At 48.7% G+C, this 25,917-nt stretch overlaps 2 protein-coding genes across 17 annotated transcripts in view; one reads left to right on the forward strand and one right to left on the reverse strand.

Moving 5' to 3' along the window:
- SFI1 (SFI1 centrin binding protein) overlaps positions 1–2,329 on the forward strand; it is a 42,749-nt gene extending 40,420 nt beyond the window's left edge. For 9 of the 10 annotated variants that reach the window (XM_039321148.1, XM_039321153.1, XM_039321150.1 and 6 more), the window contains one exon: positions 2,013–2,329. In XM_039321148.1, coding sequence (XP_039177082.1) covers positions 2,013–2,120 — 108 coding nt within the window. In that variant the 3' untranslated portion in view covers positions 2,121–2,329. The other variant, XM_039321149.1, reaches the window with a different exon arrangement.
- Position 2,330: 1 nt separating this feature from the next.
- PISD (phosphatidylserine decarboxylase) overlaps positions 2,331–25,917 on the reverse strand; it is a 52,046-nt gene continuing 28,459 nt past the window's right edge. For 3 of the 7 annotated variants that reach the window (XM_039321165.1, XM_039321167.1, XM_039321166.1), the window contains exons 2-8: positions 21,397–21,624; positions 19,349–19,514; positions 7,983–8,219; positions 7,595–7,733; positions 6,307–6,453; positions 5,047–5,207; positions 2,331–4,167 (exon numbers count right to left, since the gene is read on the reverse strand). In XM_039321165.1, the coding sequence (XP_039177099.1) occupies positions 3,943–4,167; positions 5,047–5,207; positions 6,307–6,453; positions 7,595–7,733; positions 7,983–8,219; positions 19,349–19,514; positions 21,397–21,446 (1,125 nt within the window). In that variant the 5' untranslated portion in view covers positions 21,447–21,624 and the 3' untranslated portion in view covers positions 2,331–3,942. Of the gene's footprint in view, positions 4,168–5,046; positions 5,208–6,306; positions 6,454–7,594; positions 7,734–7,982; positions 8,220–19,348; positions 19,515–19,645; positions 20,754–21,193; positions 22,785–25,917 lie in introns of those variants that run through there. The other 4 variants (XM_039321168.1, XM_039321163.1, XM_039321169.1 and 1 more) reach the window with 4 other exon arrangements.

Below are 25,917 nucleotides of genomic sequence, written 5' to 3' on the forward strand. Positions count from 1 at the left end.
AGTGTACACTAGTAAGCAATGTATGTGTGTGTGTGTGTTGTATATGTTTTCTGAGGTTTTCGCAGGTGTTTGTATGTAGGTCTTTGGTTGTTCGGGTTTTCTCCCGCGTAAAATTGGAAGTGTCTTGGCGACGTTTCAACGAAGTCCCATTCGTCATCTTCAGGCTGGTGTTTTCAGCTTCGTGCTTCGAGCATTGCTGCTCGAAGCACGAAGCTGAAAACACCAGCCTGAAGATGACGAATGGGACTTCGTTGAAACGTCGCCAAGACACTTCCAATTTTACGCGGGAGAAAACCCGAACAACCAAAGACCTACATATATATATATATATATTTACATTGCCCCCAACAATCTGGGTCCTCATTTTACCTACCCCGGAAGGATGGAAGGCTGAGTCAACCTTGAGCCGGTGAGATTTGAACCGCTGACCTGCTGAACACAGTCAGCTAAAGTGGCCTGCAATACTGCACTCTAACTGCACTCTAACTAACTAGACTGAGGCTTCTGGGGTCACTGACAGGGCAGCATCGGACAGGCCAGAGCAAATCCTGCAACATTTCCGCTTCTTCAAGAAGAGCGGAAATGAACTTTGCAACCCCCCACCCCACCCCACCCCCAAGATACTTTCTGGCTTTGACAGGCTCTGAGTTTCTTTCTTGTCCTGTAGTTGTAGCACTGAGCATGGGAACTCACCTTTGCCTTCATAGATTTTTAAAGACAAGTCAACAAAAGGAACTGGAGGAGCTGTTACTACACAAATTTGCTTTGTGCCTTTCCCGACCACAACGGAATATCCTGGTTTTCTTAAGTGTGCATACATCATATCCCCCAAGGTCTGGATTTTCGAGCAGAAATTACTCTGCTGAACTTGATAATCCAGTCCTTCAGAATTCAGAAAATTGGCAGCTGCATCGTAATTCGCAGGTTGCTTAGCACCCTCCATACATCTTTCCATTTTATTTGCAAGCGAATAGAAATTATGATTGATTCTAGTTAGACACAAGCTTAAAGTTTAGACCAGTGTTTCTTAACTTTGGCAGCTTGAAGATATGTGGACTTCAACTCCCAGAATTCCCCAGCAAGCTTAAGAGTTGAAATTTGCTCGTCTTAAAAGTACCAATGTTGAGAATCATCGGTTCAGACCCATAAAATTGGAAGGAACGTAACAAGTCCCAGCCCTCCACTCTTGTCAAGGATTTGCTGGAAGCTCAGGCAGACGACCCTCCAGCCTGTTTCAAGACTTGCAGCAAGGAGAGCAGGCTTGCTTCATCTGGCTCCTGGTCAGCTCATGCAATCCAGAGGTTTCTCCTGATGTCTAGCCTGAACCCCTTCCTTGCAACTTTCACTCTTGCTCTGGTCCTACCAGAGGTGGCCGTGGGCAAGAGAACAAGCCCACCCCCCCCCCCGTGTGTTATCTCCAGATATTTAAAGACTGCTGTCCTATCTGCTCTTCTGTAGATGAAACACAGGCACATTCTTCAACTTCTCCAACTGTGCAGGGCTTGGACTGTGGGCCCTTCGCCATCTTGGTAGCCCTCTGAACTTGCCCCCGTTTCTCTCTCTCTCTTTTCACCTGTGGTGCCCAGAACTGGAGAAATACTCCAAGCAGGTCTCCATTAAGGCAAAAGAGAGAGGAAGAATGACTTCTCCTGACTTCTGTGCTCCCATCATCAACACACTCCAAAATAATATTTGTCTTCTTTTAGCAGAGGCACTACATGGCTAACCCACATTTTGTTTGGAAATCTGCTTGGGGTAAATGAAGCTGCTCTTGCTTCTCCCAAAACCCCTCTGAGAAGTAAACTTAGAATTGATCTGGCAGATCAGGGGATTGAGGGCGTACAGTAAGCAGAAGCCGGGATGTGAGGCTTGGTGGTTGTTCATAGAAAAATGTTTAGGAATAACAATAGTTTCAGAAAGGTACAGCATGCCATCTCTCTGTAGCTGAATCAGGCTGTCCCTCACCCACGTGATTCTTCATGTTCCTGGGTGTTTTTGTTTGTTTTTTGCAGCTGAAGGTGCAGATTGGCTCACTTCTAAGCACGTTGGAAGGAGAGCGGCAGCTGATGCAGAAGTACGTGAACCGCGTCCAGGACATCCAAGCCGCCCTGAAGACCTAGGCATCTCCACCTCCTGTCTGCCTGTTCACACAGTGAAGGACTTGCTTTCTGTCCTTCCTTCTGCAGGGCCAGAGAAGCTGTGCCCACCACAGATAGCCCTGCCCATTCCTCAGAGGGTCATCAAACTGAACCACCCCAGGAAAGAGGGGACTTGCTTTTAAGAACGCATCTAGAGCATTTTCCAAAATTAAAACACTTTAAAAGTCAAAGCATGGTCAGTTCTCATTTTTATTTTAAAACATTTGCCATGAGTTAATGTCTTAAGTTGTACATTTTGACATACAAAAATACTGTGCTACTGATACAGTTGAAAAATAAAAGGATTCTCCATGTTGGAGAAATTCACAGCGTCACCAAGAAACCCACTCCCATCTGTTTAGGGTTTGTGTGACACCCCCCCCCCGAGCCCAGAGTTTCACAGGACCTGGTCCAGAACCACCTTCTGACGGAGACCAAGCGAAGGGGCTCCTGTACAGCAGAACAGAGCAACAGGGAAACGGAAGGCTCAGAGTCGGACTGCAGTGCTAGCAAAGAGAAGCAACAATTCCTCTCCACTGATAGAGCAAGGCACGGCTGTCTATCGTGTGGCTCCTAGTGACTTCCTGGGGCGGTAGGGCAGCAGAGCACAGGATGATGTTGGAGGAGCTGTTTTCTGGTTAAGAACTTTGCTTCTGCCTTGTGGGAAGGAAGGGGAGGAAGGAAGGAAGGAAGGAAGGGATCACAAAGGACCACTTTCTGCTTTTCATTCCTCGCAGCCACAGAAAAAGGCCCTTATCATAGGTATGCAGCGTCACACACAGGACGTGTCTGATCAAGTTCTGCTCTACATTTAGCTACAGCAGTTTGTCTCTGAAAACTACTGGCCATGGAAACAAGGGAGAGACAGCTCTCCTTTTTTTCTATGGCCATAACCCCAAAGTCTGAAGCCCATAAAAGATATTTTAGGGCAAATTGGAGAATTTATAGTGATCAATTTTGATTCTTCCTCGGCCTCATTCTTGGAACAGCTCCAGCAGAGAACTTGAAGTGAATACATGGGGGAAGACATGAGAATTATTCAATGTTCCTAATGATGTTTTTTAAGTAATCCTGGGCAGAGCCCACCTTGCCACTTCCCTGCACACAGGGAATCCCTTGTAGTGGGGCTGGTGTGTGTTTTTGCAAGTCAGGTTCTTGAGACAGCATCTGATATCCCCTGGGCAACACAGAAAAAGGGAAGGCCCAGCACAGCAAGATAGTTTCGGAAGTTGGAGTCAGCTAGAGGAAGAGGTCTGCTCGGCTCCCCCGATCCAAAGCCACCTCAGGTGAAGTGCTGAACACAGACACAATGTTGGGGGCTCAGACAGAGCACAAACCTCTGCTTTAAAGGGAGACGACGAGGTTTTTAGCAGGTTTCTTAATTGGATTCCAAGCTGCATTTTTTCTGCTTAGCCCTCCCCCTTCGCTAGGATTGGATTGAAAAATTGGTGTGGATAATTTGAATTTGAGGGTTAATGAGGCCAGTTGGATGCTGTCCCTTTAAAGAAGAGAGCTTCCTTCTACCTTTCCTCTTCCTCTTCACTGCACTGCACGTGGAGCCAGAGGAAGAAACTCCGGAGCCCAGAGGGAAGAAAAGCCACCCGGTCAACATCCATGAAGGCCACAGTCCCCGACCAATCCGCAACCCTCCCGAGGAGACTAGCCCGGCACCCCCAGGTTAAGGCTAAGGACTCGTTCTCTGCACTCAGGTCCTGCTGAGCAATACTCCACCATTCAGAAGGCTTCCTTGTATGAACGGAGTCCCTGTCCACAGGAAAGCCCCTCCCCTCTGACCACGGAGACCTTAGAGGGACCCCAAAGCCTCCCCAAAGCGTATCTTCTGGCCAGGCTTCAAGTAGAAGTTAAAGTCTTTGGGCGCCTCGAAGATCAGAACAATGGTGGAGCCTAAATTAAATTCGCCTAAATGTTCTCCTTTCCTCATCGGAACGCCTTCGTCGTTCTTGCCGGTTACAAAGCTGAAATCGTTGTAGGATCCTTTGCTGTAGCGAGGGCTGTTGGTCTGCAGCTTCTGCCGAGAGGGAGGAAGGGAGGAGGGGTTACTGGGCAGGTAAGGGAGACCCAGTCGGCCACTTTCACTCTTCGTCTACTGCCTGAACTCGCTGTAAGGACCCACCCCCCTTTGCATCTTAAGAAGACAGAACTCTTGGAATAATTCTTCCAACAGGCATCCTTTATTAAGAGAAAAAGGTTGCAGGCGTTCTAGACAGGACTTGGGGTCCAAGCTCTCCCATTCGAGGTTTTAAGGGGTTCCCCAGTAGCCCCACCCAATCACCCGCCTCTTCCAGTGACAGTTTCAGGCATCACAATCCCACCCCTTTTTTCCTTTCTGCCGGCTGGAGGGAGACTTCAGATAAACTACATGAAAGGTAAATAGCCTCCTTTGTTATGATAAGGCCTTTTGGTGCTAACCACATTCAAACCCTTTGAAGTTGTACCAAAGGAAGTGAGGGCCATAAAGCCCCTTTGTTCACCCCCCTCTCTTTCTTTATGGCAGAATCCAGAGAGGGCAGAAATGGGGTTTTCTATAATTGATAACTGGAGATGAAGTATAATTGGATTCTGACACTCGCTCTGTGCATAAAAGATGGGCGGGGCGGATGGGGGAACCTAAGGGGTGGGGCCTGCCTGATCCTCAGAAGGGGCCTCTGATACTCCCGTGGAAGCTGTGCCAGCCTTAGCCCACGTTGGGTGTATTCAGAGTGGCAGGAACAGCTTCTGGGGTTCACCTAAGCTGCCCCCTTGCCAACTCAATCACCCGGTGGCCCTCCAGCTACTCTGGAGCCTGGTCTCCTTGTGCCTCTGGGCAGGGGCCAGGACGCAGAGATGCTGGGGCTCACCCACTTGACGGCTGCTCAAACAACCCAGCCTCCCTTTGAGGTTTCCTCACCTGATCGCAGTAAACGCGGATGGATCCCACGTTCTGAGCGCCCACTGCTGTCAGGGAAAAGAAGCCGTGTTTCCAGTAGCCCGACAGGACGACTCGCTCGTTATGGCAGAAGAGTTCTTTGATCCAACGTGCTACGCCAGGGTTCACAGACATCAGGGCACCTGGGTAGAGAGCAAGTCTCTGCTGTAGTTTTGGAAACAGAACTGAGGTGGTGGGAGGGGAGATGCCAGAAGACCATCTCGGGCCCCCTCTGAGGCCGTCTAATGTCTCCAGCAGTGTTGGAAAGTAGTTCAGCAGAAGTTTGAAGACAATGTCTACCAGAGAAGGAGTATCCTAACACCCGTTGAACCTACTGCTCTGGTGGGGAGCGGTTAAAGGGTAGTATTGCAGGCTACCTCTGCCCACAGACTGGAGTTTGTTCCTGACCGGCTTGAGATTGATTTGAGCCTTTCATCCTTTCAAGGTCGGTAAAATGAGGACCCCGATTGTTGGGGGCAAGAGGCTGACTCTGTACACTGCACAGAGAGGGCTGTAAAGCACTGTGGGGTGGTACGTACTGTAAGTTTAGGTGCTAGTGAAGAGAGAGGGAGAGGCGGCTTGCCAGGGCAGGCCGAGGGAGAAAAACCAGAGGTGGAGACTTGACTCCTTCCCCAGGAAGGGATCTGCCCCACGGTTACATACAGCTGCTGGACCGCTGCTCTGTCTGAGCTGCTGGGGGGATAAGAAAGGTCTCCTCCCAAGAGCTAAAGCGGGTGCTCTTCTGGATTTCTGAGGGGGCCAGAGGTGATGGGAAAGTGCTTAAGGTCTTCCCCTCCCTTTTGGTCTCCTGATCCTACTCACCTGCTGCTGCAAGTGGGGCTTCACAAGACTCCACCGAGTCTGCCCTCCCCCCAAGGATGTTGGCCTCAATCAAGCAGGGAAGTGTGTGCAATGGGCCATCGGGCCTGGGGTGCCCAGAGTGGGATGGAGCCCATCAAGCGGCTCATTAGATTTATTGTTGTCACCGGGGTGGCGTGGGGGGTGTTGCTTTTATTCTTTTATGTCGGGTTTTTATTGCTTGTAAGCTGCCCAGAGTCACTGAGAGTGAGTGGGCAGCCATATAAGCGATAAACGCAGAAGCAGTTTGCAGGCCACTGTGATGAAGGGATGCTCCTGAGCGGTTCTGGGAGAAGGACGAAGGTTTCACTTGTTCTGTGAGCAAATGCCAGTGCGCGAAGAGCTGCTGCCTCTGGGTGTCCCACCTGTGGAAAGGAGACCCACCTGGGAAGTGACGCCGATGAGAGACCTTCCAGTCGGTGGGCGAGTGGAAGCAGTGGTAGTCTCCGGGGGCCAGGTAAATCACACAATGGACGAGCTCGTTGGTGTCTTTTGTGACCAGCTGTTTTTGGAAGGAGTCGCAACAGGAGGCTGGAAAAGAGCAGCAGAGGAAAGGTTTTCCTGAGGAAAGAACCGCAAAGCTGCCTTGTTATTGATCCGGCAACTCAAGTCGTTCACTCCCTCACCTACTCCAAACAAAGCTAAAGGCATCGCCTGCACGGAGAGCCCAACACAGAGCGGTAAGACCAGAAGGCAACTGGGTGGGGAGGGCACCTACAACAGCCATAGGTTTAAAAACAAGGTAAGTCTAAATGTCCCTTGAGACTTGGTGATGGGAATTAGCGTTTTCTTGGCAACGTTTTAGTTCCACATAGCATCGACTGCCACATGTGGTCTTATTCGGGACATGGAGAAAGGGAGAAGCAAAGCTGGAATGCCGATCTTCAGCTTTCTCATTCCAGATCCATGACTGATGAAAATCCAGAAGCGAACCCAAGACAAACAGCGGGGGCACACCGGCATGCACCTTCCCCCTGCGAATTTCACTGCATATATTAAATATATAGCCATCCGACTGAGTTACGGAATACCCACTTATTCCTTGTGTGTCAGGGTTAGGAGTTGAACGGCCACTGGGGCACCAAACACTGCAAACGTGGCTTCTGAAAACACTTCCCTGGAAATCATAACCTCTTCTGACAAGAGATCTCTGGAGATCTGCTCATCCTTGGCCAGAGAGCAGACCGTGAGGGCAGGGCAGGGCAGTGATTGAAGGTCTGCTCGAGACCTTCTCTCCGTCCAGCCTGCCTCGTGGCATAGATGTGGACGGAGTCTGCCTCCTTGGAGGACAGGCAGGGTACACGAGCAACCAAGAGAAACCAAATAAAAGCCGGGCCTCCTCCTCGGAAGGGCTGCTCTCCCTCTCCTGGGTGCCCTGCAGCCCTGAGCACAGAAGACCTCCTCCCACAGCCTCTCTTGAGCCCCCCTCTTCCGCTGAGCCGAAGGGAGGGAGGCAGTGCAGATGCGAAGTGCAGCTGGTTCCTTAACTCTGGGCCGCAATTCCTCCTGATGCTTCTAGGGAGTGAGTGGAGACTGGCTGCCTCGTCTGGGTGCAATTCATCCTTCTAAAGAGGCTTCAAAGACTGTCCAGGAAGGGAGAGGAATGCCACCCTTTGCCCCGCTAGCCAGCTGCCGGGAAAGAAGGATCCTGGAGCTCAAAGGGAAGACTTACTTGGATTATTTTGGCAGCTGTCGTGATTGGCATGGGGACCCAGGAAGGACTCAAGAGAGTAAGTGATGCCTTTGACTTGCTCCACTTCACAGTTCTTCACTTGCCCAAAACTGAGGATCTTCCCATCCGAAGGGCTGACCTGTGGAGGAGAAAAGCTGGAGGCTATTTTCTCTTCCACTTCTATTAAACAATATCAATGGTTGCCCAAACTTACAGTATTTTGCTCTACTTCCATTAAATGCAATGATAATGGGGATGTAATTAACCTACCCGAACAAGCAGCATTAAAACAATTCTAACTGAAATTTCAAAGGGTTTTCTACAACCTCCCTATCCAAAAATGGAAAAGGAGGAAGCAGAGCAGCTGCCCTTTGCCTGGGAAACTGACCACGCTGTGCCGGTCGCAGACGGGCCGTGCCTGGGGCTTCAGCTTCCGTCGGAAAAATTCACTCAGGTTGCGGTAGTGATGGAGGTCCTCCACGGCCGCCTCCTTCATGTTCACCCCAAAGGTCCAGATGTAGAGGCTGAGGACGGGCTTCCGAAGCCAGGTGGGCAGCTCCACGTTGTTCAGCCGGCCCCACGCACGGGAGAGCAGGCGGGTTGGCACCGACTTGTACAAGGAGACCTAGAGAGGGGGGGAGGGAGGGAGGGAGGGAGGGAGTCAGGCGGGCCGTGGTTTGGCCACCAGAGCCCTCTGCAATTTGAGGGAAGAAAGAGACAAATCCTCCTGGCAAAGTTTCACATCAGGAGCAGGGACTTGGGGAGGCTGGTGCAGACGTGTGCACAGATCCTCTTTTGATTTAATGGGAACTATGTCCAGGCAGTCTCCAAGAATTCGACACGACTGAACAGAAGACAAAAAAAATCAGAGCAGGGAACCCACTATTAAAACACTTCCACACCGAGCACCGAGAAGGGATAGGATGGGCGATCCACTTGCACAGGGGTGTCTCCTTTCCCTTCACAAGCAGACCCAGTTAGGCCAAAGCCATTTGCAGCCTCTGTGCAATCTGTTAAGGCAGCGGCCCCCAACTTTTTGAGTACCAGGGACCAGTTCCGTGAGAGGCATTTTCCCTCGGACCTGGGGGAGGGGGGGGCTGGTTTTGCGTGCTGCCTGAATCCCGTGGATGGGGCTTCGTTTGTTTGCACAGCCCGGTTTCTGGCATGCCGTGGACCGGTGCCAGTCCACGAACAGGGGGTTGGGGACCCGTGTTAAGGTACTGCAAAGAACCTCCCAGGGTTTCCTTGAGGGATTCAGGGGCCATTTGCATCTCAGAATGGGGTGACCTCCTTGCAGAATGTTAATTGGATGCTTAATTGATTTTGATGGCAGAAGCCAAAAGCCGCCTTCCATCAGCTACTCCTCCCCACCACCTTCCACAAAATCCAATCCATCCATTTTTCACTGTTTATGCCGGAGCATCCTCTCTCCTCTCCCTTCACATAGTTATTTATTACTATCTGAGGAAGCAGTCAGAGTCGAAATGAGCCCATTTTAACCTGCACAAAGCAATGGAAACACTTTATCACAGATGGGGAAGAATTACAGCATCTTGTGGAAGGTCTGGTTCAATTAACAGCTTTTTGTCATGCTGAATATGCAAACTAGGACTATTACTTACACTTCTGCCTCTGGGTTTAGAACCAGAAGCTGCAGAAGCTGACCAATTGTCAGGAGTAAGAAATCAGCCCCTCTTTCGGGGCCAAGGCGATTCCCCCCCCCCCCAAAGGCTGGCCTGCTTAGCTCCACGGTCACAAAAGGCCCACCCAGCTCAGCCTCCCTCCGCTGGTCCTGGATCAAGTGGCAACAGTGGGAGAGAAGAGGCCAGGAAGCTTTTCAGAGCACTGCGAGGCTGGGACTTCCTCCTTCCTGAAGGCCCAAATAGCTTTGCATCTCTGGCAAGGAAGGAACGCCTGGGCATCCCAGTCCCAGAATAAAATGCAATGACCCCGGCCTTGAACCTGATTTGGCCAGACCAACACTCAGGGTAGAGTTCAAGCTAGCTACTTTATTGTTCGCTGCCAATAATACAGGAATCTCCCCAGACCCGCAGCTTTTCCCTTGGAACCATTAAATAAGGCTCAGAGGCTGTGTGTGTGTGTGTGTGACACTTTGCCTTCTTGTATTTACATAATGAGTCCAGGCTAATTCCCAGCTTGAGCCCTCCTGCTGACTGGGATGGTTGCTCTCCAATAGATTTACAGTCCACAGGCCTTATCCAATTATGCTGCAAACACTCCATAGCTTGGGGCTGGGTTTTGGTAGAAAATAAAAAGGGTCAGCAGCCATAGTACAAAATAATTAAGCTAAAGGAAAGAGGGGAGAAAGCATCTGAAAGTGCACATTCTGCCCCAATCAGGTACAGTCAAGGCGTAACGCTTGCCTGCTGCAAGTTCACCTGATGGGCCATCACCAAAGGGAAGGCCTTCAACTCCATCTGCCCAAACATCTCATGGTGTCCACTGGCTTTGCCCATCCTCCTCAGCAGCTACTGAGAAAAACTAATGGCAATGATAAGCTTGAATATTATTCCTTGATATTGACATATCGTGATCCTGTTGTAGTGCTTGCTGTTGGTTTTATGCTAGACTTGACCCAAACTCTTTATAGTTGCCTCAAGTGCCGAGTCTCCCCTTCAACTAATGGCTTAATCCACCTTCAGTTTATCACTACAAGTATAAAGGATCACAGGGATCGGCAGCTGGCCCAAATGATCATTAACTCTGATTCAACCATCTTGGATCTATAGAAAGAGCTCATCAAAGGGGAATATATACACGGGGACAGATGTGGTGCCAGAATTACAGGTTGCTTATATGTGTCTCCAAAACTGATAAAACATCTTTAAAAGTGATATCCAAACTAGCAGCGATTGCGTCTCTTAGACTGTGAAATTAGTGTGCGGTAAGTTGTCCAGGGCAAACCTGCCTGGCCAAGACTCCCACAGTCTTGTCCTATTGTCTGATCTGGATGGGAGATAGCAATTTTACTGTTTTCAAAGTCACCTAGAAGATTCTGCAGTGTGTCATCAACACCGCTCTGTCCTTCAGCTGAGCCCAGTATCTGATGACTCATATGGGACCCTGACACCTTAAATTCTAATTAAAACCTGCCTTTATGCAGAGATCTTTGGCATTCCTTATCCTTGGGGATAATTTTAGGTCCTTACAGAAGGTTTTAGAAATTGTAGCTTCTGGGGCCAGTATTTGTTGGGTTTTGAGAGAACCAATGTGGAGCTAAAAGAAGAGATATTGATTACAACTTTCCAAGAAGCTAGAATATTTTCCTCTTACTATTACAAAGATGGTTTGTTTACAAGTTCCTTCACTTTTGCCAATTGTCATAAATATTCTAAGTTGTTCTCCACAAAAGAACTTTCTTCCCAGTAAGACTCAATGCTTCACCCTCCATGCTTTTTGAAGGGAGATCTAACATGCCTTCACCTTCCTCTATATCAGGTGTTCTCAGCCTTGGCAACTTTAAGACTTGTGGACTTCAACTCTCAGAATTCCTCAGCCAGCTTTGCTGGATGAGGAATTCTGGGAGTTGAAGTCCACAAGTCTTAAAGTTCCCAAGGCTGAGAACCCCTGCTCTATATCCTTGTCTGGAGAGGGTGGCTGAGTCAATTTCTCATGCTCGGCGCAGACTGCTGTTGCCCCGGTAGGGTGCCTTTTACCCTCATTCCTGTTCTTAACCACAGCAGAGCTCCCGCCAGTCCTCTACACCAGGGGTCCCCAACCTTGACCACTTTATGACTTGTGGACTTCAATTCATGGCTGGCTGGGGAATTCTGGGAGCTGAAGTCCACAAGTCATAAAGTGGCCATGTTTGGGGACCCCTGGTGTAGAGGACTGGCTGAGGAATTCTGGGAGCTGAAGTCCACAAGTCTCGAGGTTGCCAAGGCTGGAGGCCCCTGCTCTACACCGATGGCACAGCCGCCGCCTCACCTCCCGTGCAAAGCAGTCCGAAGCAGAGCCTTCACGCCCTCATTCTGCACTCAGGAAAAACTGGTCATCGGTTACCGAAGAGGAAGGTATATCGGTGGTGCCGTTAAGAACCTTGCAAGTAGTTGGCATTGCTGGCGGCTCAATGGCATCTACAAGCAGCAAGCGGCTCAATGGCATCTACAAGCAGCAAATTAAGGCTTCTAAACATTTGGCAGCTATTCTTCAATCTTCTACTGTTCAAAAGAACAAGTAACAGCTGTTGCTGCCTGAGGCCCCAAGATCCTGAAGGCTATCTTACATTTGCCCAAGACACACATATGAAGTCCATGTTCACGACGCTGATTTTTTTTTAAAAGGAGGTGATCAGCCACCTTTATGATTCACAGATTTTTAAAGATAAAGACCCAAACCTCTGGAACTGGCACAGGCAGATCTCTTCTTCAGGTCCCTCAGGGTTTCAATTCATTATTGTACATGGACCTCTAATCTGGATCTCTAGGGGCCAATCGCTCTAGCATTTAAAATCCAGCTAACACTGGTTTATGCTGGCGGCCCCATCACGGGAGGCTTCTAAAAAGGAATGGACAGTCATTTGTCCCAAATGGTATAGGGTCTCCTGCCTGAGCAGGGGGTTGGACTAGATGATCTCCAAGGTCCCTTCCAGCTCTGTTATTCTGTAAGGGCTCTTTTGCCTCCTCTATCCTTTAGGGCAGTGGTTCTCAACCTGTGGGTCGGGACCCCATTTGGGGTCAAACAACCATTTCACGGGGGTCGTCAAACAACACAGTCCGCCATTTTTTCCCCCTTTTCCTTAGCTGTGCTGCTCCCTTTTATTCTATTGGCTTTTGAAATCCAATAGAACAGACTCTCTTGAATAGAGTCTAATTCTATTGGCTTTCAAAAGCCAATAGGAATTGTCCAGGCTGTCTCTGCCCTGCTGAGCCCGCCAAAAGTCCCAGTCTGCAAACGGTGCTGCACCAGTTGAGTAGTCCTCGACTTACGACCAGTTGAGTACTCCTCAACTTACGACCAGTTGGAGGTCGCAGCATTAAAAAGGTTGAGAACCACTGCTCTAGGGGAAGCTCTCTGCTGTCTGGAAGAAATTCCTTTGTAGGGGAGTGCAGATATATTACTTTAAGCAGGAACCACATACTTCTTTCAATTTTTAGAACTCATTTACTATTCTGGCCTCATGGGAATATAGATCTGAAATGAAGAATCTTGCTATTTAGGGAGCATTAGCTCTCGTAACTCCAGAGGTTCTACTAGTCCAAAATAAGATAATCCATCTGAAGACATTCAACTTATGCAAATGAGAGCTATGTTTCTTTGTAGGATCAACAGATTGGTGAAAATGTGAGTAGGAGTCACAAAACAAGTGTGTGGCTTAGTTGGCAAAGACAGCTGCTGATCCTGGTGATCTCATCTTAATAACAGAGGATCCCAGTAGAGCAGGGGTCCCCAACCCCCAGTCTGGTACCGGTCCATGGCATGCCAGCAACGCAAACAAGCAAAGCCTCATCCACGAGATGCAGGCAGCACACAAAACCACGTCCCCCCCCCCCGATCTGCGGAAAAACCTCTCTCCACGGAACCGGCCCCTGGTGCCCAAAAGATTGGGGGCCTCTGCAGTAGCACACTCAGGGACCTCCCAAGATCAAGGGCTCCAAGGCCCGGAGAATCACCAGAGAATTAAGATTTAAAGTGGGTTGGTTACAATCATACCACAGGTGGGAAGAACATGTAATATGTTTAGAGCAGGGGTAGGCAACCCAAAACACTCAAAGAGCCACTTGGACCCGTTTCCCACCAAAAACAAAACACTGGGAGCCGCAAAACCCTTTTTATATCTAAAATGAAGATAACACTGCATATATCCTTTTTTACCTTTATTATAGGTGTGTATGTGTGTGTGTGTGTGTGTGTGTGTGTGTGTGTGTGTGTGTATGTGTATATATATATATACACATACACACACACACACACACATATACACATTAAAAATAAAAGTAAAAATATGACTCTTGGGAATATCCATACTATTAAAACAATGATCATCAAGAGAATGCTTTAAGAGAATAAAATTACATACACACACAGGTAAAAAAAGGATATATGCAGTGTTATCTTCATTTTAGATGTCAAAAGGGTCTCTCTCTCCCTCCCTCTCTATCTGCCCTTGGTCTGCCACTCCTCTTCCCCCACTCTCTCTCTCTCTCTCTCCCCCCCCCTCCTATCTGCTGCTTACCTGGCAAGCTTCAAGCTGTTGTCCAACAACCTCCGGGGTAGGCAACCTCATCTCTTTTATGACTCATGGACTTCAACTCCCAGAATTCCTGAGTCAGCCTAGCTGGGCTAGCTAGCTCTCTCCTGCCCTTCCTGCTTCCTGCTTCCTTCAGAGACGCAGCAAAGGGAGGAGCTCCGCCCAGAAAGCTTTTCAGCTCCTCGGAGAACACACACACAACACACACACACACACACACACACACAGAGAGAGAGAGAGAGAGAGAGAAGCAGGGAAGTGCAATTGCCTCACTCTGTCTCTGTCTCTCTCTGCAAAGGCAGAGGAGGCTGGGAGCCACAGGGGAAGGCTCAAAGAGCCGCATGCGGCTCCGGAGCCGCAGGTTGCCGACCTGTGGTTTAGAGTGACCCACAGGCAACAAGCCACAAAGCAGGATAGGAATTAGACTCTTGTGGACTCTCGGTCCAGGATTAGATTGCACTGGACTTTGAGAGATCCAAAATGCCATTGAAACCACACGCATCACAGGGAAGGTCTGAGCTCAACCCGGCCGCTGGGGCGGGGGCTGCACCCCTGGCTTCAGCCAATTATCTGGTGATGTCTGTTTCCGTGCAGAGCGTTTCCGTCAGCCGCATGTAATGCTTTGCTCTCCGTTCATGGAAGGGAGCTATACCAACATGTCAGCTAGAGAGTGTTTAGGTTTCTGCCAGCAGACAAAACAGCCAATGATGCCTTTACCAGGGCCTTGCCCATTTCATGCAGCCTGGCACACAGATTCAATAATGCCCCTTTATCCCATTGCCTTGAAGGCCAAATGCGGACATTCTCCTTTTTCTGGTGATTCATCTCCCGAACTCCCTCGACGGTTGCTAAGATCCATCCCGCAGCTGCTCTTGTGATGGGATTTTCCTTCTCGCTTTTAAGCTCCCTTAAGCTCAGTTCGAGCCCAGTTCCTAGTCTGAGAACCGTGGTCTCCATTCTCCCGCCCTTTGCTGAGCTCCTGATTGTGTGCAATGTGGAGCTGTCCTGGGAGAGCAGCTGAAGAGAGCTGAAGAGCTTCCTTGGCCACAACTGAAAGCAGGGGGGAAGAGGTGGGGCGTCCAGCAGCCTTCCTGTCCCCAGGCGGGGTGACCTACACAGCAGGAGCCCCGTAGAATGACTGGCTCTCTCTCAGGACTTCTGGGGAAGAAATGGCCAACTGCAGACGGCCTCCCCGAGAGCAGAGCCGATGAGTCTGGCCTAATGAAGAGCTAGAAGTCTGACTGGAGCCTATTCCTAAGGAACGGATTTCTGGACCTCTGTTCTAAATAACCATGGCTTCAGGAACAGTGATCCTCATTCTGTGACGGAGGAGCTTACTAGACACTCGTTCTGGAACCCTACTGGTGCTGCAAAGTCTCTCTGCACAGCCAAATTACAGGCATGAGAATGTCAGAAGTGGAGGATGGTGTACTAGCAAACCAGGTTCCATCAAGAGGAACCATGATGGTTAATGTCACAAGAGACTGAACACTGTAGGTAGTTTAGCCTAAGTTTCATACAGAGATCTTGGAGTCTGTGGAAAATAACAATTTGGCCATCTCTATAACCACAGGCACTGCCTCCGCTTCACCTGGTATGCAGAAGAGGAGCTGCCACAAGTCAGAGGAGGGGATGAAGGAGGAAGCAGCCAGGTAGTTGGGGGGGGGGGGTGGAAGGAGGAGGAGACACAATTCTGACTGTCCTCTTGCTTTTCTTTGGGCCAGCGATGTACCTGATGCAGATGTTCATTCAACAAAGCATCTGCAGAATGGCCAAGAAAATAGTATTTCTGATCTCAAATAAGGGTTAGTCCTTTAAACGGTAGTATACGTATCTGTAAAAGTTGCAAACGAAATAAAAATATAAAATAAAAATAAAGGATAAATGTGCCCCAAATTCCCTCAGACCTCTTGCTGAATCATCTTTTATCTCTGGCCTTCTGCCACTCCAGAGTTTTAAAGAAAGAGACATTGGGGGGGGGGGAGTTCCAGCTGCATGACCCATCTGGTAGATCAGTGTGTCTCAACCTTGGCAACTTTAAGATGTGTGGACAAAACCAGCTTTGCTGGCTGGGGAATTCTGGGAGTTGAAGTCCACACATCTTAAAGTCACCACGGTTGGGAAATACTGCAAGAGAGGATTTGCGGTACTTGCGTTTAAGTACGTTCAGGGCCAGGTCAATTGTTGGGGTCAGGCTCCAAGATTGGAAGTGCTGAAAGAGACCACAGTGCTGCTCCTTAAGTCTGATGAGAATTATCAGAAGCTGAGTGAATCTGACATTTCTAATAGCTCCAACTCTGGCTTCCAGTTCTTACTATTCCTCCATGCAACCAGGCGTGCTGTACACCAGGTGTGACAAACAATGTTCTTCCAGACAGGGCTGAGCTGCAATTCACCACGCAGGCTACAATGGGGGACTTTTCTTGCAGCCCAAGGAGATAAAAAAACTCTCCTGTTTTCCAAGTGTAAGTTTTCCTGGGAATGAAGCTTTTCTAAATAAGAAACTAACATGACTGGCTGTTTGCTATCAATGCATCCAACAGCATTCTTGCTTGTGCAGTTCTTCAACGAATTGTTGGTGCTGCAGTGCCAGGGTCAGAACAATGCCTCTGTGCCCAGAGGGGGAGATGCCCAGTTTCATTTGCCCAAGAGAGGTGCCAGGAATTGCCACATGACCCGAATTCCAGTCTATTGCCATCACAACGGCTGCCCTGAGAACAATGCAGCCAGTCAGCTTCTATTATTCCTATTGAGCATCCTGATTTTAGAGAATCCCAGGGCCCCTCATTATGAGCTCCCTAACACAAAACAGAAAAGATTTTTTCTTGCATGATCCCTTTTAAAAATCATTTATAAGAAAACACCGAGGAAAAAAATAAAAGTAGCAAGAGCAGTACAGGCATACCAACCTCCATTATTTATCGGGCTCAGTCTACTGGATGGTTTCAGCTTATTTTAAGCGCTTACCTAGATGATCTATTTCTCTGCCAAGTTCCTGGTGCAATGGATGGAAGTGGCAGCTAAGCTCTCATGTGATAAACCAACGTTTGTTCAATGGCTGCATGCAAACTGCTCCATTCTCTGAAGTCCCTGTGGAATCAGGGTCTGCTTTAAAGGTCCTTAAATTCAAATATGAGCGCAAAAGAATTGAGGCCTTTGAACTATGGTGCTGGAGAAGACTCCTGCGAGTCCCTTGGACTGCAAGGCGTTCAAACCGGTTAGTCCTAGAAGAGATCAACCCCGACTGCTCTTTAGAAGGCCAGATCCTGAAGTGGAAACTCAAATACTTTGGCCACCTAATGAGAAGGAAGGACTCACTGGAGAAGGGCCCAATGCTGGGAAAGATTGAGGGCAATAGAAGAAGGGGACGATAGAGAATCAGGTGGCTGGATGGAGTCACTGAAGCAGTAGGTGTGAACTTAAATGGACTCCAGAAAATGGTAGAGGACAGGAAGATCTGGAGGAACGTTGTCCATGGGGTCGCGATGGGTCAGATACGACTTCGCAATTAACAACAACAAATTCAAATATGCCAAATGAACTGTGGCACATGGGCTGGGAGAACAGGCACCTCAAGGAAATCTCAAAAAGCATCATTCTCTACTCAATGTGGATCCAACTGCCCCTCCCCGGGGATGGCTTTCGTGGGAAAGGGGCCCAAGAATGTCAAATATAATAAAAATGTACCCTCAAACAGCAGCAAAAAAACAGGGACCAAATCTCAGAGTCTAAAGTGTGTGGAACTGCAAGAGAGCAAGAAAACCTCTCAGCCTCTTAATCTCTCAGTACATCATCTCCAGCCAGGCAGGCCGGCTGGCTCTCCAGAAGGGAAGGCCGAAAGATCATAACTCCTTGGCAGGTTGTTGATAACAGTCAATGGGCAAAGCTCTAACTTGGGCAGCAACACAGATAGCAAACTCCGAGTTCCTGGAGGCCTCCACCTTGGGCTCAAGCCAGAAGTTCAAAAGATGGAGCGTATATTGCATGGATCGCTAACTGGAACACTCTGATAACACTCTTCACAGATCTCTGCAATCAGACGTAACCAACTATTGAGCAAGGTGCCCCCTATACTATACCTGTGCATTTGGTTTTTCTTGCATAAATGCAGAATCTTACTTTTTCCACCACTGAATTTCATTTTGTTGGATAGCACCCAATGTTCAAGTCTGTCAAGATCCTTCTGTATCCTAAGCCTGTCTTCTGGAATGTTGGCTATTCCAGCCAGCTTGGTGTCATCTGCAAATTTGATGAGTTCCCCATGTATCCCCTCATCCAAATCATTGACGAAGATGTTGAAGAGCACTAGGCCCAGAACAGAGCCCTGAGGCACCCCACTACACACTTCCCTCCATGTAGATGCAGTTCCATTGAGGACCACGCACTAAGTACGGCCGGTCAGCCAGCTACAGATCCATCTGGTGGTGATGCTGTCTAACCCACATTTTTCTATCTTATCAAGTAGTAGGTTGTGATCTACTTTATCAAATGCCTTACTGAAGTCCAAGTAAATTATAACCACAGCATTCCTCTGGTCCACTAACTCTTGTAATTGACACGAGTGTGCCATGGGTTCTCTCATGAATTACACCAACTCCAAAACAAGAAGAGACAAACAAAGAAAGTGCAATATTTTCCTCACCTCTTCCCCCTCCCCAATGCATTCTAAAATGGATAAGACTACTCAAATGTGGGTGTGAAATTATAAGAAACTTAAACGTTTAGAATGTATAAACTGGTATGTGGTATTAGAGTTTGCTAACTGATATATTGTGCATTATTTCTTGGGAGTACTTCGGATTCTTTTTGTTAAATTTTTGTCCTAATTTCTATTTCACAGATGAAACAGCAGCACCCTAAGACAGATAGAAAACAAACAAGGAAAGAGCAACCGCTTTGGGAAGTCCGAAACAAAAGCAACAGCCAGCCATCACACCTGCTTTTCATGTAAATTATTTACTTAATACCAATATCTCTACATAATTAAAAGGAACGAACTGAACAGCTGTGACCACAACCTCCTGCAGAAAAAGCCCTTGACCCTACAGAGATGCCTTCAGAAGGATAGTTCCCCACAAGGACGGGGAGTTGCATCCTCTCAAGTAATACCCAGGTGTCCAGGGCCACGCAAAGAAAGCCCCAAGGGTGCTGGGAGAGGAAGTGGGAGCCTCTGGATCCATTTGCAGGCATGTCCTGCAGCTCCCAAAGCCAAGGCGTTTTACCTCTCCGTGGCGCAATTCTGAGCAGCCTAAAGACAGGTGGCAACCATCTCTAGCTGCCCAGGACAAGGACAGTGGCTGGCATGACTTTCTCTCCCACTGTGCCAGCAGTTTCCAGGCAGAGGCACCCCTGGAGGTCCCTTTTGCAAAGACATAATGGAGTCAGGCAAGGTGCAAGAGGAGAGGAAAAGACAGCCTCCTCAGGCATCCTCACCCTTCAGCGGCCATCCCTGTTTCAGCTCCTCTGGCCTACCAAAAGCCCCCCCCGCCCCCCCCCACAACAACAGGGCCGCACAAGCACAAGACAAACTCACAAGCACTTACCCGGCTCACAGGCCTCCATCTCACTCTGGTCAAAGGTTTAAGAGCACCGAAAGGCAGGAGATAATAGAGAATAGTCAGAGGCCAAGAACGGAGTCTCAGAGCAGGCCTAGACATACAGCTCAGCTGGCCCAACCTCCGCCTCAGGGCCAGCTGGGGAAATTGCAACCTGTGGAATTACAGACACACAAGATGGTCAGCCAACCTGGTGTCGGGGGTGGGGGGTAGGGGGGGGCTCTCTTTTGCCTCCTGAGGCTTTCTCCCAAAACGGGGCCACTCCCACCAGCTGGCCTAACTAACCCCAGCAAAGCAGAGCAGCTCAATTCGCCATGATTCAGACGGTCTTGGCCTCAAGGAAGCTCCCCCCGAGTCCAGGAGGAAGAAGCAGTACCGGGTGGGAAAGATAATAGAAGCCCCTCCAAATATATCCCACCAGGGAGGACAGTTTTGCCACTGTCTGCAGCAAAGACAAAGCTACAAGACAGTACAGGAAGTGGCAAATCCTTCTGCCTGGGGAATTTTACCTACTCTGCTACAGGATGAAGCCAAAGCCTCTTTCCCTGTGGTTTATTAAGAACTTACATTCCTGCTGGCCTTTGCAGGGATAATCGGGGAATGTTCTGTAGAACAAGAGTATGGAGACCAGTCTGAGGGTTTGTCTCTTTTCCCCTGAAGAGCTGAAAACCTCACTAGGATATCCTGCAAGTTGCCAGCACTGTAAAGAATCAGGTTGCAGCAAGATCTGCATTAGGACCAGGTGGGTCCCCTAAAACCCACAAGAAAACCAGCAAGACTCAGGTACCCCCTTCCTCTCAGCAGGCAACAAGTTCCAACAGAAAAAAAGAACGGAGGTACTCAGTCATCCTGTAGGGACTACTAACAGCACTGCTTTAAATCAGGAAAGTAGTTTAAAACCCTGACTCACACAGGGCTTCTGAAACATCTGATCTCCGGATCAAACTCTTCATAACAAAAAGAGACAAAGGCTGGATTAAGCTTAAATTGACCCAAACAAAGAGCCCCACTAGCAAATTCCATCCAGTTGTTCATTTTTATTTTATTTGGAAAGACAGCGCTCGCTCTTCTTCTAGCATGTATTAGTTACAAATGAGAAGCAAAGCTGTATTTCAAGCCTCAACGGCCGGCCCAATGCCCACCTAGGGCAGACTTGCAAAGAGCACTGTCACTGAGAGAGAAATAACCCCTTCGGGAGAAAGAACGTCTGGAAAGTGCATCAGGGATCTATCCCAAGAATAAAGCCTGGAGAAGAGCTAGTTTGGATCTAACTAGTTTGGATCCCTGAGGACTGAAGCAATAGCCTCAGCCACAGCCCCCAGCCCCAGAGGGGGCCACTGGGTTTCAGCCCAAAAAAGGGAAGGAGGCTGAAAGGGACCTCCTGCATCCTGCTCATTCCTTCCTCTCCCCCCCCCTGCTCCTTCTCCACCCCCACCCCCAAGCTAGCCAGGCAGGAGACAATGGTAAGAGCTGAGAGGCATCACGCTCGCTCGCTTTCTGGCTCCATCTTTCCCCCTTTCACTGCAGACAATCACAGCCAATCCCTGCCGAGTGGCGGCTTGAGAGCTGCCTGAAAAAAAGGACCCGGGCTCTCCAGGCAGGGCCTCGTTTCCCAGAGACCCCCCTCCGTCCCCAGGTGAGGCCCAGCCCCTCTTGTTCCACCCCCCAAAGGGCCTGAGAGACCTGCGATGCCCCTCCTTCCTGTGCCAATCGAGGGAATCCAGAGGTTTGTCACCGCAATTGGGCCAAACAAAGGCTTGGTGGGCACCTGCCAGTCTTCCCACCCTTCCTCCCCCCCCTCCTCCTCGCAAAGCCGGAGACGCCAGACAGTACCTGAAACGGGCTTTCCTATTTGGGATGCTCCCAGCTGGGCCTGGGCTTTCCAGCTGTGGATGCTGCTCCCCGGCACAGCTGCCGCCACCGCCACCACCACCACCGCCAGCGTTTCCTGAGCGCAGCCTCCGGACATGAATTCTAACTTTGTGGAGGGTGCAGCAATAGGGAGGAGGGTTAGGTAAAGCTTTGCAGCATCTCACCATTTCCCTGAGTGCAGCTCTGGTCCCTGCAGGGCGCTTGACTGACACATCCTGGGCTGTCAGGCTGAGACTCAGTTCCTCTCTCTCTCTCTCTTGCTTCTTTCCCCCCCTGGCTCCGGCAGCGGGAAAGGAGGGGGAGGCAAGGAGGAGGCGCAGTCACGGCTCCCAAGTTCTCCTGCAGGTCTGTCCTCCGACTGGCCTTGCCTCTTGTTCTTAGGATGGTCTCAACTAGTGCAAACAAACAGGTACCGGGTCACATCCTTCTGCAGAGACAAGCAAATGCTCCTCTCCCCCACACACACGTGCGCCGGCCCCGCTTCAGCCGGGGGGCTGCCATGGGAGCTGGGCTGCTTCTCGGAAGAGTCTGGGGCGAGAGGGAAGCCCCACGGTCAGCAGCGGCTCGTCTGGCCAGCTGCAGGCATCTCTCCCCTAAAGCCGGGCTGGAGGTGAGTGAGGCTGGCTGGCCAGGAGGAGGGGAGACAATTCTCGCCTCAACGCTGCACTGCAGTAAATGACAGCCTGGCTGGTTCTGGGCAGGCGTGCAAGACCCGGTAACGCATGCGGCACTCCCAGGGCCAAAGAATGCCTTCTTGTCCAGCCGAGGCCGGCTGGAGGCCAGTGAGGGATTCTCACGCCAGGCACTGTGAGGCCCCCCTGGCCCAGGCCCAGAGAATCAACCTCTCTGCAAACATTTTCCAGCGACAGAAGGAATGGGAATCAGCAGCATATTGATAACCAAGCAGGGCAGGCAACAGCACAGAAGGTTCATCGGGAGGACCCTCGTCTCCCCAAGATTGCAAGTCGTGGCAGGTATCTGAGCTGGCGCCAGACAAGGGGCCAAAAACCACACCAGAAGCCTGATGAGAAAGGACGTCACTCTCCAGAAAGCCACGGCTGAGTTTGGCTGAAGAAAACAAGGAGTTGGTTTCTGGTCGCCAAATATTGCCAGCAGCATTCAAGGGCCCGTATGATTCGGAAGGGAGGGAGCCCGGAGAGAAGCAGCAGGCCGGAGAACGAACCCTTCCTCCTTGAACAAAATCAACTGGGCACATACAGGCAGTCCTCGCCTTATGACCACAAAATTTACGAGCCCAAAATGACTGTTGCTAAGCGAGGCAGTTGTTAAGTGAGTTTTGCCTCATTTTATGACCTTTCTTGCCACAGTTGTTAAGGGAGTCGCTGCAGTTGTTAGGTTAGTAACTGGGTTGTTAACAACTCGCTTGTCAGAAGGTCACAAAGGGGATCATCTGATTCCGGGATGTTGCAGCCATCTTAAAGGCATGCCATTTTGATCACGGGACCCTGGGGACCCTGCAACGTTCATAAGGATGAAAAATGGTCATAACTCACTTGTTTCCGTTCGAACAGTCACTAAATGAATGGTTGTAAGTTGGGGACTACAGGTAATCCCCAAGTTACGAGCGTTCACTTAACGCTCGTTCAAAGTTACGTGATGAGCGCCCCCTAGTGCTCACAAGCAAGTCCCAAAATTACAAATATTGGGGCACCACGGCAGCCGTTCACCCTTCCGAGCGACTGCAGAGGCTCTGCAACATTCACCCCGGTTATTCCCTCCCCACCCCCGCCCGGCTCTCTCTCGGCACCAGGCAGTCAATACTCACCCTGCCAAGATCGAGATCCTTTGCTTTCTTGGCTGCTCAAGGCCTTCGGTGCGTTCGCGGAGAACGGAGGCCTAAAGTAACGTAAGATCACGTGAGATCAATGGGGCGAGATCTCACGCTATTGATCTCATGTGACCTCATGGAACTTTAGGCCTCTGCAACAGAGAACGGAACCGAAGCCGGGGGATGCTTCCACATGCGTCCGGAGGCTGGATCGGGGCTCCGGAGGCCTTTTCCAGGCCGCTGTCGCCCGGATCTGAGGCCAGGTGATGCTTACGTAGCCCTCTGGCAGCCCATTTCCAGGCGGCAGCAACCTGGAAAATGCCTCCGGAGCCTGGATTGGGCCTCAGGGGCAGCGCAAAAGCATTCCCCAGACTGAGATCCAGGCGGCAGCACTAACTGCATGAGTCTGGCATGGCAGGAGGGGAGGGGAAGCAGGCGGTATCTTAGTGGACCAGTAATCGGATTGCACAAACAAGCAAAGCCCCATCCGTGGGATGCAGGCAGCACATAAAACCACACACTCTCCAGTCCGCGGAAAAACCTTTCTCCATGTAACTGGTCCCTGGTGCCCAAAAGATTGGGGGCCTCTGTCTTAGTGGGTTGGGGAGGCATTGGGGGCCTGTTCCATCACTAGGCCCCTCCATGGCCTTTCCCACCCTGAGATACCGCATGTGCACTTAACAAGCCGCATGAGTTTTAATGAGCAAGGCACTGATCTTGTTTGAGGTACGCAATTCATTCCCACGAGTTTTCGAGTTACGAGTGGAATGGGCAGGCTCCGTAACTCGAAGACTACCTGTACCTGTATCTATTCTAAAATATTTCTTCTAAATCCAAACACAAATTTCAGCAAATCTTCTGCTTCTATCAGTATCTTCACATGAAGTGGACGGCAGTTCTATTGAGCTCCACCAAGCAATGAGGGACAGGAGGATCAAACACCTGGAAGAGCTTTTTCCTCTGGCCTTCCAGGCACCCTGGAGCTCCTGCCCTGGGGGGCTCTTCAGGTGTCTCTTGCTAACTTTGTCTCTCAGGTAAAATCACCGAAGAACAAAAGGAAATGTTGAATAGACCAATAGCCGCAATAGAGCTAGAAACAGCATTGAAAAAAAAAAAAACAATAAATCACCAGGCCCAGATGGAATTCCGGTTGAGTTTTATAAAAATACACAAGAGTCACTACAATGGATAATGTTGGAGATGTATGAGGAAGTGCTGGAGGAGAGAAGATATCGACAACTTGGACTGAAGCAATCATCACTCTTATCCCTAAGGAAGACTCAGACCTGCAACAAATTCAAAATTATAGGCCGATTTCTCTACTGAATACAGACTATAATTTGCAACTATAATAGCAGAAAGGATTTAAAAATTTTTGAATAATTACATCCAGCCAGATCAAAATGCATTTCTACCAGGACAACAGATAAAAAAATAATATGAGGATAATAATGAATACTTTAGAATTTTATGAAGTCCATCCTGAAAGACAAGCTACACTGGTTTTTCTTGATGCCCAGAAGGCATTTGATAATCTGAATTGGAAGTTTATTATAACACAATTGTACTATATGGATTTTGGGACAAAATTTGGAAAGATGGTTGAGAAAATATATACTAAACAAACAGCTAGGGTAATTATAAATGATGAAATGACAGAAAAAATTGATATAACCAAAGGAGTAAGACAAGGATGCCCACTTTCCCCTCTTCTATTTATTTTATCATTAGAAATACTCCTGACAAAAATCAGAGAGGACCAAGAAATAAAGGGTTTAAAAATTAAGAAGGAAGAATATAAGGTCCAAGCCTTCGCTGACGATTTGGTATTTATTTTGGAAGATCCATTAGAAACCGGCCTTAAATTGATTAAAAAAATAGAAGAATTTGGTGAGGTAGCCGGACTTAAGATTAATAAGAATAAATCCAAATTAATAACTAAAAATCTTATAAAGGCACAGAAAAGTGAACTGGAAGATAACAAAGATAAGTATAACTAAGAAAATAAAATATTTAGGGATCTGGCTTACAGCGAAGTGTTCCTCGATCAAGGAGGATAATTATGATAAAATATTACACCAGATAAAAAAAGATTTAGAAAATTGGGAAAATCTACAAATTTTTAGGGAGGACCGCTACGGTCAAAATGAATATATTGCCAAAAATATTATTTCTGTTCCAAGTTATTCCAATAAAATTAGGGAAAACATTATTTCAAGAATTAAATAAATTGGTCACAAAATTTATATGGCAAAGGAAAAAACCCAGGATTAAATTAAAATTCTTGCAAGATATAAAAGATAAAGGGGGATTGGCATTACCAGAGTGGGAAACATACTACCAAGCATCGAGCCTAACTTGGCTAAAAGAATGGATGGAATTGAAAAATACCAGAGTTTTAACAATAGAAGGACATGACTTGCAAGTGGGGTGGCATGCGTTCCTACGGGACGAAAAATACAAAATATGCAGATACTTTCAAAGACACATAGTTAGGAATGCATTGCTACAGACTTGGGAAAAAATAAAACAAAAACATTATATAAGAATTCCAATGTGGTTATCCCCAACAGAAGCTCTGAAACACTCAGGATATACTGGATATAAATAAGATAATTAGATAAAAGGAATTAGTAAACGAACAGGGAAATCTGAAAACAAAACAAGAATTGGAACAAGATATAGGCAGAAAGATTGACAGGTGGACATTTTCACAAATTCAATCCAAATATACAGAGGACAAAAAATTACCGTATTTTCCAGCGTATAAGACGACTTTCTAAAGCATGCAAATCGGCTCTGAAGTCAGGGGTTGTCTTATACGCCGAGTCATCTTATACGCCGGAAATTACGGTAGTTTCCGGCATATAAGACGACTTTCTAAGCATGCAAATCG

Source organism: Crotalus tigris, unplaced genomic scaffold, assembly GCF_016545835.1.
Source record: "Crotalus tigris isolate CLP2741 ecotype Arizona unplaced genomic scaffold, ASM1654583v1 scf7180000023720.1715460, whole genome shotgun sequence".
Taxonomy (NCBI): Eukaryota; Metazoa; Chordata; class Lepidosauria; order Squamata; family Viperidae; genus Crotalus; species Crotalus tigris.